This window comes from Brienomyrus brachyistius, chromosome 1 (assembly GCF_023856365.1).
Source record: "Brienomyrus brachyistius isolate T26 chromosome 1, BBRACH_0.4, whole genome shotgun sequence".
NCBI lineage: Eukaryota > Metazoa > Chordata > Actinopteri > Osteoglossiformes > Mormyridae > Brienomyrus > Brienomyrus brachyistius.
In genome coordinates, this window is record NC_064533.1 from 17,132,356 (window position 1) to 17,147,184 (window position 14,829).

General features: G+C 49.7%; 1 protein-coding gene across 4 annotated transcripts in view; it reads left to right on the forward strand.

Moving 5' to 3' along the window:
- Positions 1–317: 317 nt before the first annotated feature.
- The window catches only part of LOC125749257 (rho guanine nucleotide exchange factor 4-like), a 53,984-nt gene continuing 39,472 nt past the window's right edge, over positions 318–14,829 (forward strand). For 2 of the 4 annotated variants that reach the window (XR_007399818.1, XM_049026332.1), the window contains exons 1-2: positions 318–712; positions 2,132–2,161. Coding sequence is in view for 2 of the 4 variants with exons in the window: in XM_049026332.1 (XP_048882289.1) it covers positions 548–712; positions 2,132–2,161 (195 nt within the window). In the remaining 2 variants the exon portion in view is untranslated. Of the gene's footprint in view, positions 713–2,131; positions 2,162–8,453; positions 8,477–9,090; positions 9,156–14,829 lie in introns of those variants that run through there. The other 2 variants (XM_049026345.1, XM_049026354.1) reach the window with 2 other exon arrangements.

Below are 14,829 nucleotides of genomic sequence, written 5' to 3' on the forward strand. Positions count from 1 at the left end.
TTCAGTTTTTTCTTTTGTAAATGAAAGGAAACAATTTTGGAAATGGGATAAAGGACCACAACGTAGTGTAGTAATCTCTCCCCGGCCATTCATCAACAGAGGCAAATATATTATACTGGACATAGATCTACAGATGTTTGCGCAATAATCTGCCCCTGCGCAACACAAACTCACAGCAAGCTGTGTTGAAATGTAATGCACTTGAAAAAGTCTGGAAATGTTCCTCCTCTATGCTACATGTTTCCCGCTTGATAACGTGCACTCGACAGCGCCACTCAGCGTTGAAAGCGGTGATCGGAGAGGGATCGTGTTGCTGCTTTGGGGCTGGAAGAGGCTGTGCGGTGAAAGCGGGCAGTTTCTGTCACTTCTTGCGGGACTCGCTGGGGCTGCGGCTCTTACGCGATGCTTTTAATAGTTTTAATGCTTTCAAAGCGGGCATTTCTCATGGCGAGCAGTTTATAGTTATAATAAGTCGTCTTTCGATACTTTCGAAAGGTTTTTTTCCTGGCAGACATGGTCTCGCAGTGAAAGTTCATGCGGACACTCGATGGATCCCCGCAGGAGTAACGAGAGGAGCAGTGAGCCCGGCTTGCCCGGGGATAGAGCGGACGAGGTGCGGGTGCAGCTCACCTGCACCACGGAGGGGTACCTGCGGGCGAAGTTCACCCTGTCGGCGTACATCATCTGCTGGACCTTACTCAAGATGTGTCAGGTACCAACCATACTCAATGCTGGAAAATGTATGCGGTGATTATGTCGTGACACCGATCACTGTCATTTCAATTGGCTAAAATTATTGTAATTTTTCCATATATAGTGAAACTGTACAGAAGAGCTTGCGTTCATTTTGAAATAAATACAAGTACTCTTCATAACCAAAACAAATACTTGAGTGTTTTTTCTAAGCCTTAGCAAATCTGCAGCTGGAGCCACTTTTCAGTGAGAAAGTTTAGCAAGTGATGGTATTTAAATATTTAATGCCGGAAAAGTGCAGCATTGCACAAACGCTGGAAGCCTATTCTGGACAACATAGGGCATGAATCTGGGGTACACCCTGGATGGGATGCCAGCTCCTCACAGGGTTTAATGGCCTGTTAGAGGGTTATTCGGATGCCATCAGCAGGGGTCTTGAACCATCCCCAATTCCCCAGCACCCGATCGGCCTGCCCCTGGCGTTTGAAGCTGAACACATGTCCTGACAGACATATGACATGCTCAGGCTGTGGCTGCTTGGTGTTCAGTAATGAGCTCAGCACCCTCTGAAGGCACATATTAGTGCTGAAGCAGGTGTTTGTCTTGTGGTGGGGGGGTCCCATGTTGGGGGGTCGAAGAGAGAGATCTCTAACCAAAAGTGGAGGCCCCACCCCCCTTAATCCTAAAACAGCAGTGAGTCATTTTGAGGAGTCAGCTTCAACACCTGTAATCGGCAGAATCTCTCTGTACCTGGCTTATCCTGTGCCCCCCCTCGCCCCCCAGTATTGGCTTGCGGTTGATCCCTTCCGCTTTGGACCCACCGATCCTTACTGGATCCACTTTCCCGGCGACATTGTTCTTTAAAGTGCAGTCCTGCCATTTTCAGTACATGCTTAGTGGACACCTCTTGCAAGCCACGCCCGAGTGACTCACCTCTGTCCATGGGGGGGTGGGGGTGTATTTAAGGGTGTGTGTACACTTTTTGCATCTTGTAAACGGGCGTCTGGCAGAGGCACTAAATCTGATGCTGTCCTGGGGTGGGCGGTGGGGGTGGGTTGCAAATCAGCCTGCAAATTACTGTCCCCCCCCGCCCCCTGGTTTAGCAGCTGGTTGGTGCCCCCCCCCATCCCGTTTTTCACAGAGCACCACAGACAGCTACTTTCACAGAGTCCATGCCTGACATTTTTTTAACTTTGAATATATGTTATAAAGGCTTTAGATATCAGTGTTAAAACAAAGCTTTGTGAACATTCTAATTATCATTACTCATCATTATTATTGACTTATTTTAAAGCTAATTGTTCTGGGCTTTGAGTAGGGTGGGGGGTATGTTCGTAATTTGTGTCAAGGATGCAGACATGGCAGCCTGTGGAGCTGAGCACGCCTTGAAGGCCCTTTGTCCTCACGCTTTGTTTGCATTTCTTCTCTTTTCCTGCAGAGATTACGCTGCTCTGCCATCACACCACAGGTAAGCCAAAGAATTTCCTCTCCTCTGTGGAAAAGGAGCGTTTTTGTCCGACCGGCAGGGAGAGATTAACTGTGCGCTGTCTGGTTCCGGATGCTTTTATCGTTCCTAAACCTGTTTGATTCAGGCACCCGGGAGGAGGCCAACGGTTGGCTGGGAGATTTACTGCTTCCTGCACAATGTCAATAAGTGCTTGTGTATCGTCAGGAGGTCCAACTCAGACTCGCTCTGGCTATAAGAGCCAAGCCAGAATAATCTGAAGCCACCAGGGCTTTGCATTGAGTTTCATCTCAGGCTTGTTTCTGGTCTGAAAGGTGTCCCCCTCCCCCAGAAGGGGAATGTAGTGGTTCCCCCACTGGATGGCGACCCTTTGTTGTGTTTTAATGAGGCTGTAACGTAGCATAACTGTTACAAGATGCCTGTAACTTTGCTCTGTATGTAGTTGATATAGCGCCCTTTCCTGATTGTGTCTGTAGTGAGACAGCCTCTGTTTGGGTTTCTTCCGTCAGCAGATTGTTTGTGGGTATCGATTTGTCGCATTACCTGCCCAAACTCCAGCTCGTCACACTCACTCCTGATATCTCATTTCACCAGATGGGGCCTCGCTGTGGGTCGAACAGGAACTCACAGCACCTCTCGGTGGCTAATGGCCTCTATTACGGGACAGGGGTCAGCTGACTCTGAGTATCTTACCCAAGAGATGGAAATGGCTGGCTTGTTTTGTGGGGTGGGGATTACCGCAATTCCAGAAAGATATATCCAGGAATGAGGACCCCCCCTCTCCAGCTGTGTAAGGAAGTCTTACTCTGGAACGCCCTCTCTATCCTCAGAAATGTGTCCCAACTCGCGCCCAGGCTATGCTCATGAGCAGGTGAGGAGCATGGACACCAATCATGGTCCCAACAGGAGATCCCACATCCAAATGGGAGCTTGTGAGTTCAAGGTATCCGGGTCATAGTTCTGTGGGACCGTGGATTGGGAGTCTGATAAGCCCTGATCATCTAATGGGAGAAGAAGCGGGCTGTTAGCATTTCATTTCGGGTTCTTCCTGAAGGAGAACCCTCTGCAGAGATCACCCCAGAATACCGCGTGTCACCGTGAATCCATACCGCACCCCGAGGCACCCTTGGCCACCACGGCTACGTGGATCCCCGCTAACAGGAAGATTAAATGAAATTATTCCCACATGTGTGGCGATTGGCGAGCTGCTGTAGTGGGCCTTCAGGCCAGACTCGCCCTACTCTTCTCCCCTCAGGAATGTAAATACTGCCAAAGTGTTTAAAGACGGCCCGTTCAGCTGTGCTGCCCCGTCAGAGTCCCTCTGTAACAGCCGGCATCGCAGCAGCACAGTTAATGTTTGATTATGGTTTTTTGAGCAAATACCGTGTTACACATAAGGGAGATTGAGACACTTGCTCCCGTGTGTCTCTGGCCTGTTTTGTGGGGAGGTGGGGGGGGCATCGCCCTCCTGAGGAACAGCTGTCTTCTTTAGGCATCTGGTGAACCAGCTCGACGCCCTTGTCAGAAAACATTTCTTGGGTCTCTTGTAGACGTGCAGTGTGAAATGATTGCTGAGCGTCATTCCCTTATTGGATGGCTATGTGGACAGTATTACCAATGCAGTATAAACTTTCCAGACTTTTCTGGATTCACATGGTACTTTTTTGGTGGGAGGGGCAGTACCCTGGAGTCACCTGTGACCCCCAGGTGACCCATAGAACCATGCAAACCTGCGCCTGAGTAAACCTCACACCGGCAAAGCTTTTAAAGAGATTCTGGGTAAACTGTGAGGCTCGTACAGAGTAGCTTGTGTGACCCCCAGGAGGATGTGGTAAGGCGAGGGTTAAATTCCACGGTATCTGCTGCAAACGGCTGGAAACCGCAAGTGAGTTAACTAAAGAGACCAGTGGGCCGTCTGTGTGTGTGAGTGTGTGTGTGTGTGTGTGCCACCCGCTTCACAGCCACAGAACGTTCTGGGTGCTGCGAGGAACAGATCCAAATGGGAAATGAACAAACAAAACCACCAAAGCATTTCAGCAGCGACTGGCCAGATCCTTCACACGCCATGAGGAACACGGGGCCCTTATGACCTTTTGGGCATAAACATTTTGCCTGGATTACCCTGGAAATTTGGCTTTGCGTGTCAGCTGTCTCCTTTTCCCAGCATTCCCAGGGCGTGTGGGCGAGTTGATGCAGACCGTTCTGTATTTCTCACTATTATCGGAGGTTTATTCGCAACATTAACGTCTCCTGTAGCTGCTATAATTGTGCGCATGCTAACGGCTAACGGCTAACGCTAACGGCTAACGCTAACGGCTAACGGCTAACGCTAACGGCTAACGCTAACGGCTAGCAGAGCTCCAGCACAGGTACAGTTAGCTCATGCGTGTCTCCCAGTCCATGACCGCGGGGCTGCAGGCCGTCGCCTCTGTGTCTCACACCAGGCGGCCATGTTCCCACACACACTCCCTAGTCTCTCACACACACATACCCTCAGTCCGTGTTTTTCGAGGGTGGTGGTTGGCATGATGGTGGCGTGGGTTATAAACAGGAAAGGCAGGGTCTCTATACAGGAAGTGCCCCCCCCCCAAACACCGTCCCTGTGGTCTCCATCAGCCCTAACAGAGTTTGAATAAGGCTCTAATTAGGGGGCCGCAGGGTCAGAGGTCAGACCGGCCATGACCGCACTGTTACCACAGTAACCCTCTCTGTGCTCTCCTGCTCTGGCTGTCAGAGTTCGAGCGCTGTGCGCCCATCCGGCTGCCGGTGTATATATAGCGTCCTGCGTGTTCCTGTTCCGCTCGGTGGTCGACTGGCCCTCCTTCTTTCCTCCCTGGAGAGTACGCTCACTCCTCTGTATAATCACTCCAACCCTGGCATTCACCTACCGCTATATTAAACAGGCCAGTTATTTTAACCTCAAGGTCGACAGGCATATGGCTAACTGCCCCTGCCCCCTGCCCGAGGGGGTTCCGAAGCCTGGGGGACCTGGGAAGTGTAAGCAGAGGGTCACCTCGGCTTTTACTACCCCCGTCCCGCAGATGGGGGTGTTGAGGACATCAGTTTGACAGTTTTTCCTCCATCACCCCCCTGCCCATGTCGTAACTGCCCCCCTATTGCCTCTATTGCCCGAATCCCACAGGTCAGGTGTATAACCCCCCCCCCACCACCGCCGTGACGTGATCCTCGCCTGGGCATCCCCCCCGCCCTCTTCATCTTCCCCGGTGAACCAAGCTGGAGTCCCCCCCAGGATACCTCATGCACCTGCCCTGATAGACACTAAAGGTCCTCAGATCGGATCCTTTAGGGAACCTCACTTGTCCCGGAACATGCAGAGAACAGCACTCCGGTCTGAGCATCCCAGGAACCATGCTCAGATTTTTGCGTTAATCTTCCAGGTAGGAATATTGGAAAAGACAAATAATGGGTCTGGCAGCTGCTCCATGGAAGTGCACCTGCAGCATGCTTGGCGTTTGGATCAGGGCTCGGCTAGCAAAGCCTTCCTCCTGGTTTGTTATCACTACAAGGTGGCCAGATTTCTACTCGCCCTGATGAAAATAACATAGGTGTCCAAGGTGATGCCTGAGAGCAGCCTTCTGGCACGCCGGCTTTTCATGCATGCATACATCTGCATCTTCTCCTCCTGCTTCCCGGTCCTGCTTCAGGTACTGCAGCTACCTCCCATCTGCCAAATTGTCACCTGCTTCCTTCTCTCAGACGATCAGGCATATCTCAGAGGGCTGGGATGTAAATGGGCTCAGGTTCTGCGATTTAACATAAACAGCATTACCTCTTAGCTGAGGAGACACTCTGGGTCATTCTGGAAATCAAGAGGAATGAAGTGCAGAGTGAAGTTTGAAGATCAGATTGACATTTCGAGGAAGGCCAAGGTGACCCACTCTGATGCATCTCATGCTGGTTAAATCCCAGAAACCTTTATCACAAACGTGATTTAACACACTGAGGGTACGAACATAAGTTTCAGCTCAACAAAACCAAACCAATGCAATTCGAGATAAAGGCCATCATGATGCTGACTATCAGAATCTATATCTATATATATATATAATCTATATCTAGATTAATGCTGTGTGCAACGATCAGCCAATCACGTAAGTAGAGATCGCAATAGGGCTACCTGTATGTATTTCACTGCAGCAGAACATTGACAATATGAAGAATTCAAAAGTACAATAACGGCAAAGAGGAACCCTATGGCTGCTGCCAAAGCTAGAAAAATGCAGGCAGTGGATCACTGGCCGCGTAAATACATATATCATATATTCCATTTGATTGTCATTAAGAAACTGGTAATAATTGGCTTAATTTCCAAACATGTGCCTTGTGATTTTTGAAATTATGCCTTTTTGTTCATATTAATTAAGGCTGTCACTATCGATTATATTAATAATCGAGTAATACATCCATCCATCCATTTTCCAAATCGCTTATCCTACTGGGTCGCGGGGGGTCCGGAGCCTATCCTGGAAGCAATGGGCACGAGGCAGAGAACAACCCAGGATGGGGGCCCAGCCCATCGCAGGGCACACTCACATACCATTCACTCACACATGCACACCTATGGGCAATTTAGCAACTCCAATTAGCCTCAGCATGTTTTTGGACTGTGGGGGGAAACCGGAGTACCCGGAGGAAACCCCACGACGACATGGGGAGAACATGCAACCTCCACACACGTGTGACCCAGGCGGAGACTCAAACCCGGGTCCCAGAGGTGTGAGGCAACAGTGCTAACCACTGTACCACCATGCCACCCCTAATAATCGAGTAATCTACCGATTAATCCTATGATTATTTTAGTAATTGTTTATATATAATACAACATAATGTAATATAATATGTGATATGATATGATATGATATGATATGATTTAATATAGGGTGACATGGTGGTGCAGTGGTTATCGCTGTCACCTCACACCTCTGGGACCTGGGTTCTGTGTGTGGAGTTTGCATGTTCTTCCTGTGTTTTCATGGGGTTTCTTCTAGCTACTCCATACCTGTGAATGGCATGTGAATATGCCCTGCGATGGGCTGGCGCCCTCTCTTGGGTTGTTCCTTGCCTTGTGCTTATGGACTCCAGACCTTCCACGACCCTGAATAGGATAAGCGGTTTCAGAAAATGGATGGACAACACAATGTAATATAATATATACATTGCGACGGGTGCAAGGCAGGAAGCAACCACACAGTGCAGGGTGCACATACAGTCACACACATGGTCAGTTTAGGCCCTCCGATTCACTCCGATGTTTTTTGAACAGTATAAGGAAATCGGCGGATCTGGCAAAATGGCACCTCCATAGAGGGAGAACATGCAAAGTCCACACACACAAAGGGGCAGTGTGGTGAGGGGGCAACCCAGTGTGCCACTGCATCACTAGGCGTGTATGATGCGCGATGCTAACATCAACATGGCATTTCCTGCACAGGAAATCGTCAAATTGCAAGGACCTCGATAGTCTCCTGAGTTCAAACCATCAATAAATTGCACTAAAACATTTACTTAGTCACAGGAAACCAAACTTAGCAAACTTTACAATTTTAATGAAGGTTCCTTTTCAGCATTATCTAGTATAGGTTAAAGAAATCAGTCTAAAGTCTACCGCTGCTACTTTTGCAAGAGCGCTGCATGCGATCTCCCAGACAACCATATCATTTCGTACTTTGCGGTGGATTGTGTGGCATATCTGTGCGAAGTAAAGCAAAAAGAAACATTCAAATATTAATTAAAATTCAAAGTTATCCGGCTAAGCACAAAATCCTGCTTTGTGACACTTTGTGGCTTTACTCCACCGCCTGCATCCCTCTGCCCATCATCCTCACTGTGAGCCCCCTGGGGACAAGAATGCAGAAGGTATGAGGATGCGGTCCGTTCCCCAAAACAGAAGCAAATCTTGGCATTCCAGAGGCCGGGATGTGCAGCCCAAATAGAGCCAGGAGGTAAAGCTTAAATGAAGCCAAGGGAAATTCTTCTGGAAAAGTGTGAGGAGCACCAAGCAGAGGAACGGGATGTCGGAAAAGATCATTTGGCCTCCTCCTTTGGGCCCCAAGTTTCCGGTTTCTGTGTATCATCAGAAGTAGAACCAAAAGGAGCAGCTCTACCTCAACATTCAGACACTGTCCTGTAAAAAGTGAAAATAACAGCAGTACTGTTGGGATCGATTCCTACAGACCAGACGTCCAAGATACTCAGATCAGCCGCTGCAGTTGCAGTGGATGTCAGCGATGGGAGCAGCAGGCTGAGGGTAAACACCCTCCAGAGTGGAGTGAGACCCTGCTCATGGACATCCAGCAGGTGTGCACACATGTGCAGGTTGGAGTCAGCGCTCGTGCATTGCCGCGGGGCTTGATAAATCATACTGACACTCAGAAAGCAGACACATGTGTGCATGTTAGAAAGAGATTCTTTATGGACGGAACATGACCTGCGGGTAGCAAAGTGAATAAATAAATTGCTCGTCTTCTTTGGAAGCACGTGGCTCCGGGACCATGAGGAGAGCGTGGTGGGGGGGGGGGGAATGCTGCAGGGTGATGGCGCAGCGGTGAACAACGGCATTCTAGGTGCAGGAGGAGGGGTGTCAAAGCCGCTGTGACCCCCCCCACCCAGGCTTCTGATGATCTCCTGCTTAGTTCAGCGCTGCTCTGAGTAAACTGTGAGCATTCTAATGGCTCATGGAGTAACAAAGGAGAACATGATGCACACAGCGGAGGTGGAGGAGCTTTAGAGAACTGCTGCTGTTTGGGGGGGGGGGGGGGGCAGGCTCTCATACCCGGCTTCTCATGCAAATTGGGCCTGAAAGGGGCCTAATTATTCAGCGTTTAATGGGGTTTCTGTGGCAACACCGGGGGCCCGTCTGTACTGCTGGGAATACGTCCTCTCCCTCTGTAGCACTGCCTTGTCCACACTCTGCTACCCGAACGACACTCAGCCAGAGGGCTCCCCGTCACACGCTCCACACTTCCACGGACACACGGTGGGTTTACTGGTGGGTCGGAGGGGGTGAGTAAGTTTGGACGGAATGCCAGGTCCAGGATCTTCACCTGCTTCGAGTTTGTGGGCCATGGTGTTTATCACAGCTGGCGGTTCCTGTCATGTGCTACTGTTGGAATTTGTGAATTTGTGATTCACAGATTATCTGCTGGAACAGGGTGCAGGCAGTGCGGCTGTCAGTAGCGTCCAGGCCCCGGGAATGGTGTTAGTGCTGCTTGTTACTGTATATAAAGCTGTTTTAGTAACATGTAGATTGCCCATCTGTCCATCCATCCATCTGAGGTGAAGGGGTGTCCATGTTTGAAGCATGATAGTTTAAAGAGCATCTGGTGTTGTGTTGCGGAGGAGGTTATGACACTATCCACTGACGGTGGTGCTGGTGATGGTGATGGCAATGATTAGGATAGTGATGATGATGGTAATGATGGTGAAGGTAATTGTGGTGATGTGGTAATGAAGATGATGAAGGCAACGCTGGTGATTTGATGATGAAGATGGTAATGGTTATGGTGATGATGGTAATGCTGGTGTTTGTGGTGGTTATGGTGATGATGGTGAAGGTTATGGTTGTGGTGATGATGGTGATGATGATAATGCTAATGGTGATCACAATCCTAATAATAATTCCCAGCTCTTTTTATAATGAGTGTTATTTTCCCAGTGCTGTTGCTCATGAACCTGATTTGGACAAGTGTTTAGAAGGTGAAAGGATGGATGGATGGATGGATGGATGGATGGATGGATGGATGGATGGATGGATGTCGCTCAGTGTCGACAGGCTTATGCTGGTAGCCCCTACTCGAGCCCTGGGCCGAGGCGTTGGCCTCCTGGCTATGTGTGTGTCAGTGGGCTCACATTGCGACAGAAAGCCCGGCTGCCCCTTATCCTGCAGTGCTGGAAGTTCCTCTCTCCCCCCCCAGTCTGTTCTGAGAAGCACTCTGGACCTGCTTGTGTTTCTCATGCTCTGAATCCTCACGGGGTCCATTTCTCATGAGCTCTTTCTGTGGCCAGGACCACACCCCCCTTTCCCGGGGTGATCATAACGGCACATGAGCCGCCCCCAGAAGGAGGCGGTGACAGTGGCACAGAGCCAGCACGGATCGGCCCCGTTAAGGGGGTTCTCATGTGGATTAGCGGGCGTTTGTGGGCTGCTCTGATGTCCCAACTTATTAACAGGGACTCAGACTGCTCTCGAGCCCCCCAGCAGAGACAGATTCCTTAGGGCAAGGCTTTCAGGCCTTTGCCCTCCCCCATATTTTGATTTACTGCTTTGTTCTTACTTTAGTCTCCCACCAGTGCCTCCATGTTTCTGGGAGGTGGCCAAATGGCCGTATCTGTGCACCTGCGTATTGGCAGTTAGGTGTCGCCCCCAGTGAGATCAGCTCAGAGCCGGACAGCCACCCCGCAGCTGGCCAGCCAAAACTCTATAAGGGGATTATCTGTCACTTATGAGGGACCTGTTTGTGAGGGACCCACCTGTGAGGGATCTCTATGTCAAGAACCTGCCTGTGAGGGACCCACCTGTGAGGGATCTCTATGTCAAGAACCTGCCTGTGAGGGACCCACCTGTGAGGGATCTCTATGTCAGGGACCTGCCTGTGAGTGATCCACCTGTGAAGGATCTCTATGTCAGGGACCTGCCTGTGAGTGATCCACCTGTGAAGGATCTCTATGTGAGGGACCTGCCTGTGAGTGATCTACCTGTGAGGGATCACTATGTCAGGGACCTGCCTGTGAGGGACCCACCTGTGAAGGATCTATCTGTGAAGGACCTAGCTCACCTCATCCATGCTCCTGACTAGGGCTGAATAGGGATATTTTATCACTTTTTTCATATCAGTCGATATCAGTAATCATCATGATATAATTCAAGTCATTATTTTGGTACCACTTTGGAATAAGACTTTGTAATTGGTTTATTTTCAGTTTATTAATTAGGTTATAATGCATTGGAAATCATTAATAGACAATTATAAACAAGTGATGCTAGTGTTTTTTAATTATTAATGAGTTGCTGCAATGTAAAAGAGGTAAATGCAAGTATTTCTTCGTTTCAAGGCTCCGTTTTTGTTTAAAATTCTCTTAAACCATGAGAAAAGTGATAAATTTAATGGACTGCAAACAAATCTTTATTTTCTTAAAACTTAATAAATAAAATCATACAAAAATAAACACAAGTGTATAAAATCAAGCACCTGACCATGCAGTCAGGTTTACAAACGTGTGAAAGACTGGGTCATTCTGAAGAGCTCAGTGAATTCAAGCATGGTACTGTCATAGGATGCCACCTTTCAGTCAGTCGTGAAATTTCTTCCCTACTAGATATTCCACGTTCAATTGTAAGTGGGATTATTGCAAAGTGGAAGCATTTAGGAACAACAGAAACTCAGGCACGAAATGGCAGAACATGTAAAGTAACAGGGTGGGGTTGCTGAGTGTTGAGGTGCACAGAGCCAAGAAGTTGCCAATGATGTGTTGAGTTCCTAACTTCCTTTGCTGTTTACCCCAGCACTAAAACTGTGCATCGGGAAGCGGCGGATGGAGTGGTGTAAGGCACACTGCCACTGGACTCCGGAGCAGTGGAAATGTGCTCTGTGGAGTGACAGATCACACTTCTCTGTCTGACAGTCTGATGGACCAGCTTGGGTTTGGCAGATACCAGGAGAACATTACCTGCCTGCCTGCATTGTGCCAACTGTATAGTTTGGTGGAGGAGGGATAATGGTATGGGGCTGTTTTTCAGGGGCTGGGTTAGGCCCCTTAGTTCCAGTGAAGGGAACTCTTAATTCTTCAGGATACCAAGATATTGTGGACAATTTTATGCTTCCAACTTTGTGAGAACAGTTTGGGGAAGGTCCTTTTCTGTACCAGCATGGCTGTGCCCCAGTGCACAAAACAAGGTCCATAAAGACATGGGATGAGTTTGGATGAGTTTGGTGTGGAAGATCTTGACTGGTCCGCACAGAACCCTAACCTTGACTCCACTGAACACCTTTGGGATGAACTAGAACGGAGATTGTGAGCCAGGCCTTCATGTTCAACATCAGTGCCTGACCTCACAAATCTTCCGGATGAATGAAAAAAAATTGCCACAGACACACTCCAAAATCTAGTGGAAATCCTTCCCAGAAGAATGGCAGCTGCTATAGCTGCAAAGGGGGACCCAACATATTTATGCCTATGGATTAAGAATGGGATGTCATAAAAGATACTGTACAGTAGGTGTAATTGGCAGGTGATCTAATACTTTTGTCCATATAGTTTATATTCATATATAAAGTTATATTTATATTTAAAAGTAAGAACAAATGAATGCCTGCTTCATGTGTGCGGTAACAGTGAAATCACCCTAATTACTCTTGCTTTACTTCACATTGGCCATGTCTGGTTAGTGTTTGCTTCAAATGGACCGGTCCCAGAACCCGGTCAGGACCACAGGCGGCCCTAGGCCGGACGGGAAGACACTCTCTCCCCTGTGATCCTGTGATTCATGTCGACCCCCCGGACAGAGGAGCCTGGCTGTTTGGTCACCAAGACGCCATGCTGGTTGGCTTTCAAATGCCAGGACTGGCTCTGGGCTTAGTTCCCATCCCATAATTAGTCTCCTAGGTGAAACAAAGATTGCGCAGAGTAGGGTATCGTAAGGCTAGTGAATCGGCTGTTGTTCCGGGCTTTGGGGGTGAGAGAGTGAGAATGAGAGTAAGTAAGTGTGTTTTTTTTTCTAGAATATACAGATGCTCCCTGCATTGCGATGGGGTTACGTTCCGATAAGCCTATTGTAAGGTGAAAATGCATTTTAATACAGTACACCTAACCTAACAAACATGCTTAGAAACTTACATTAGCCAACAGTTTGGCAAAATCATTAACACAAAGCCTGTTTTATAATAAATTGTTGAATATCTCATGTTGTTAATCGTACTGAAACTGAAAAACAAACTGGAATACCCAACGTGAAGTCAAATTATCGTATCACTACCATCGTAACCTGGGGAGTATCTGATCTATTACTGATCCCAAGGAGATCAATGGTCTGTGTGTGTTTTTCTGAAACAGCATGAGACAGCTATGGGCAACACCTGGCGGGGGACGCTGTTAGAATTATAGTCCTGGGACTCACTAAATCCAACAGCTATGTTCTGGGGTCATAAATTACCAGGCATGTTTCCCTTGCGCCTTTATCCACACACCTTCTCCCCAACACTGGAGATGAGCCCTACATCGTGTTTTTAATGTTGGGTTTGGACTGTTCATTTTCTCATCCTTTTGGAGCACCAGAGTGCCGTTACTCCTTGGAGCACTTGTGTGGCCTCGGTCGTCCTGGGCAACGCAAAACACCCCATGAGCTCTCGAGAGAATCGTTGGAGGTCTCTTTTATGTGGGTTGTAAGAGTAATGAAAGTGCAGAAAGGCAAAGGGACAGTGACACTCACTCCCTGAGCCAAAAGTCTTTAATGCTGCACTACAGCTTACAGACAGTAGAGGGCAGGAGTGTCAACACAAACATTCACAAATATCGCATTAAGATCTCACTACTACTGCTAAAAGCGGACAGTGGTGTACAGTACAGCACATTACCCCCCCCCCCCCCCAAGGGGTTCAAAGTAGTAATTCTGCTGTTTCTATCTAAAGATCCTTCTTGCATGCTCTGCAGACTGGGCCCTGTGTTCTGTTGACACTGTGCTTAATGGCCATGTGTGGAATATGTTTGTAATTCTTCAATGCAACTTTTCCTGTGCAGCTTGAGGTCACTGAGCTCTGTGAGGCCACATGGCTGACTGGAGCTCCAGTTGACTCTCTATAAAAACACTTTACAAGGAAACTACTATTGTAGGAGGTGCTGCTGTGGGTTGTGAGTAGAGGTCTTCACCGTGCTTTGTGACTGCTGCCCAACTTCCCGCTCCCCCGCACCTCCCCTGCCACCTCATGGTTCTCGGTTATGTTACTCCTCAGTCTTAGAGGCCGCCACACCTCTCTCTCTCTCCCCTTCTTTTCCTCCACCTCTTACTCTCCCTCTGAGCCTCCCTTTGGCCGTCCAGAATAGCAGCCAGTACTGCTGGTACAGGGTCGGGCTGTAGCAGTGAGGTCTGGCCCCATGCTGACCTCCTGTCGCTACTCCACCCTCCTTCTTCGCATCTCTGTGTTTCCGTTGCACGTTTCCGGCCTGCGTGGTGGTGAGGGGCCGCTTTGTCCCTTTCATCAGCCATCCCATTGGATGGTTTTTCCTGCTTGCTGGTGAGAATGGGCTGCCCGGGGTGCGGGGCTGCCCAGGGTGCGGGGCTCACAGGGTGCGGGGCTCACGGGGTGCGGGGCTGCCCGGGGTGCGGGGCTCACGGTGTGCGGGGCTCACGGGGTGCGGGGCTGCCCGGGGTGCGGGGCTCACGGGGTGCGGGGCTGCCCGGTGTGCGGGGCTCACGGGGTGCGGGGCTGCCCGGGGTGCGGGGCTGCCCAGGGTGCGGGGCTCACGGGGTGCGGGGCTCACGGGGTGCGGGGCTGCCCGGGGTGCGGGGCTCACGGGGTGCGGGGCTGCCCGGTGTGCGGGGCTCACGGGGTGCGGGGCTGCCCGGGGTGCGGGGCTGCCCAGGGTGCGGGGCTCACGGGGTGCGGGGCTCACGGGGTGCGGGGCTGCCCGGGGTGCGGGGCTCACGGGGTGCGGGG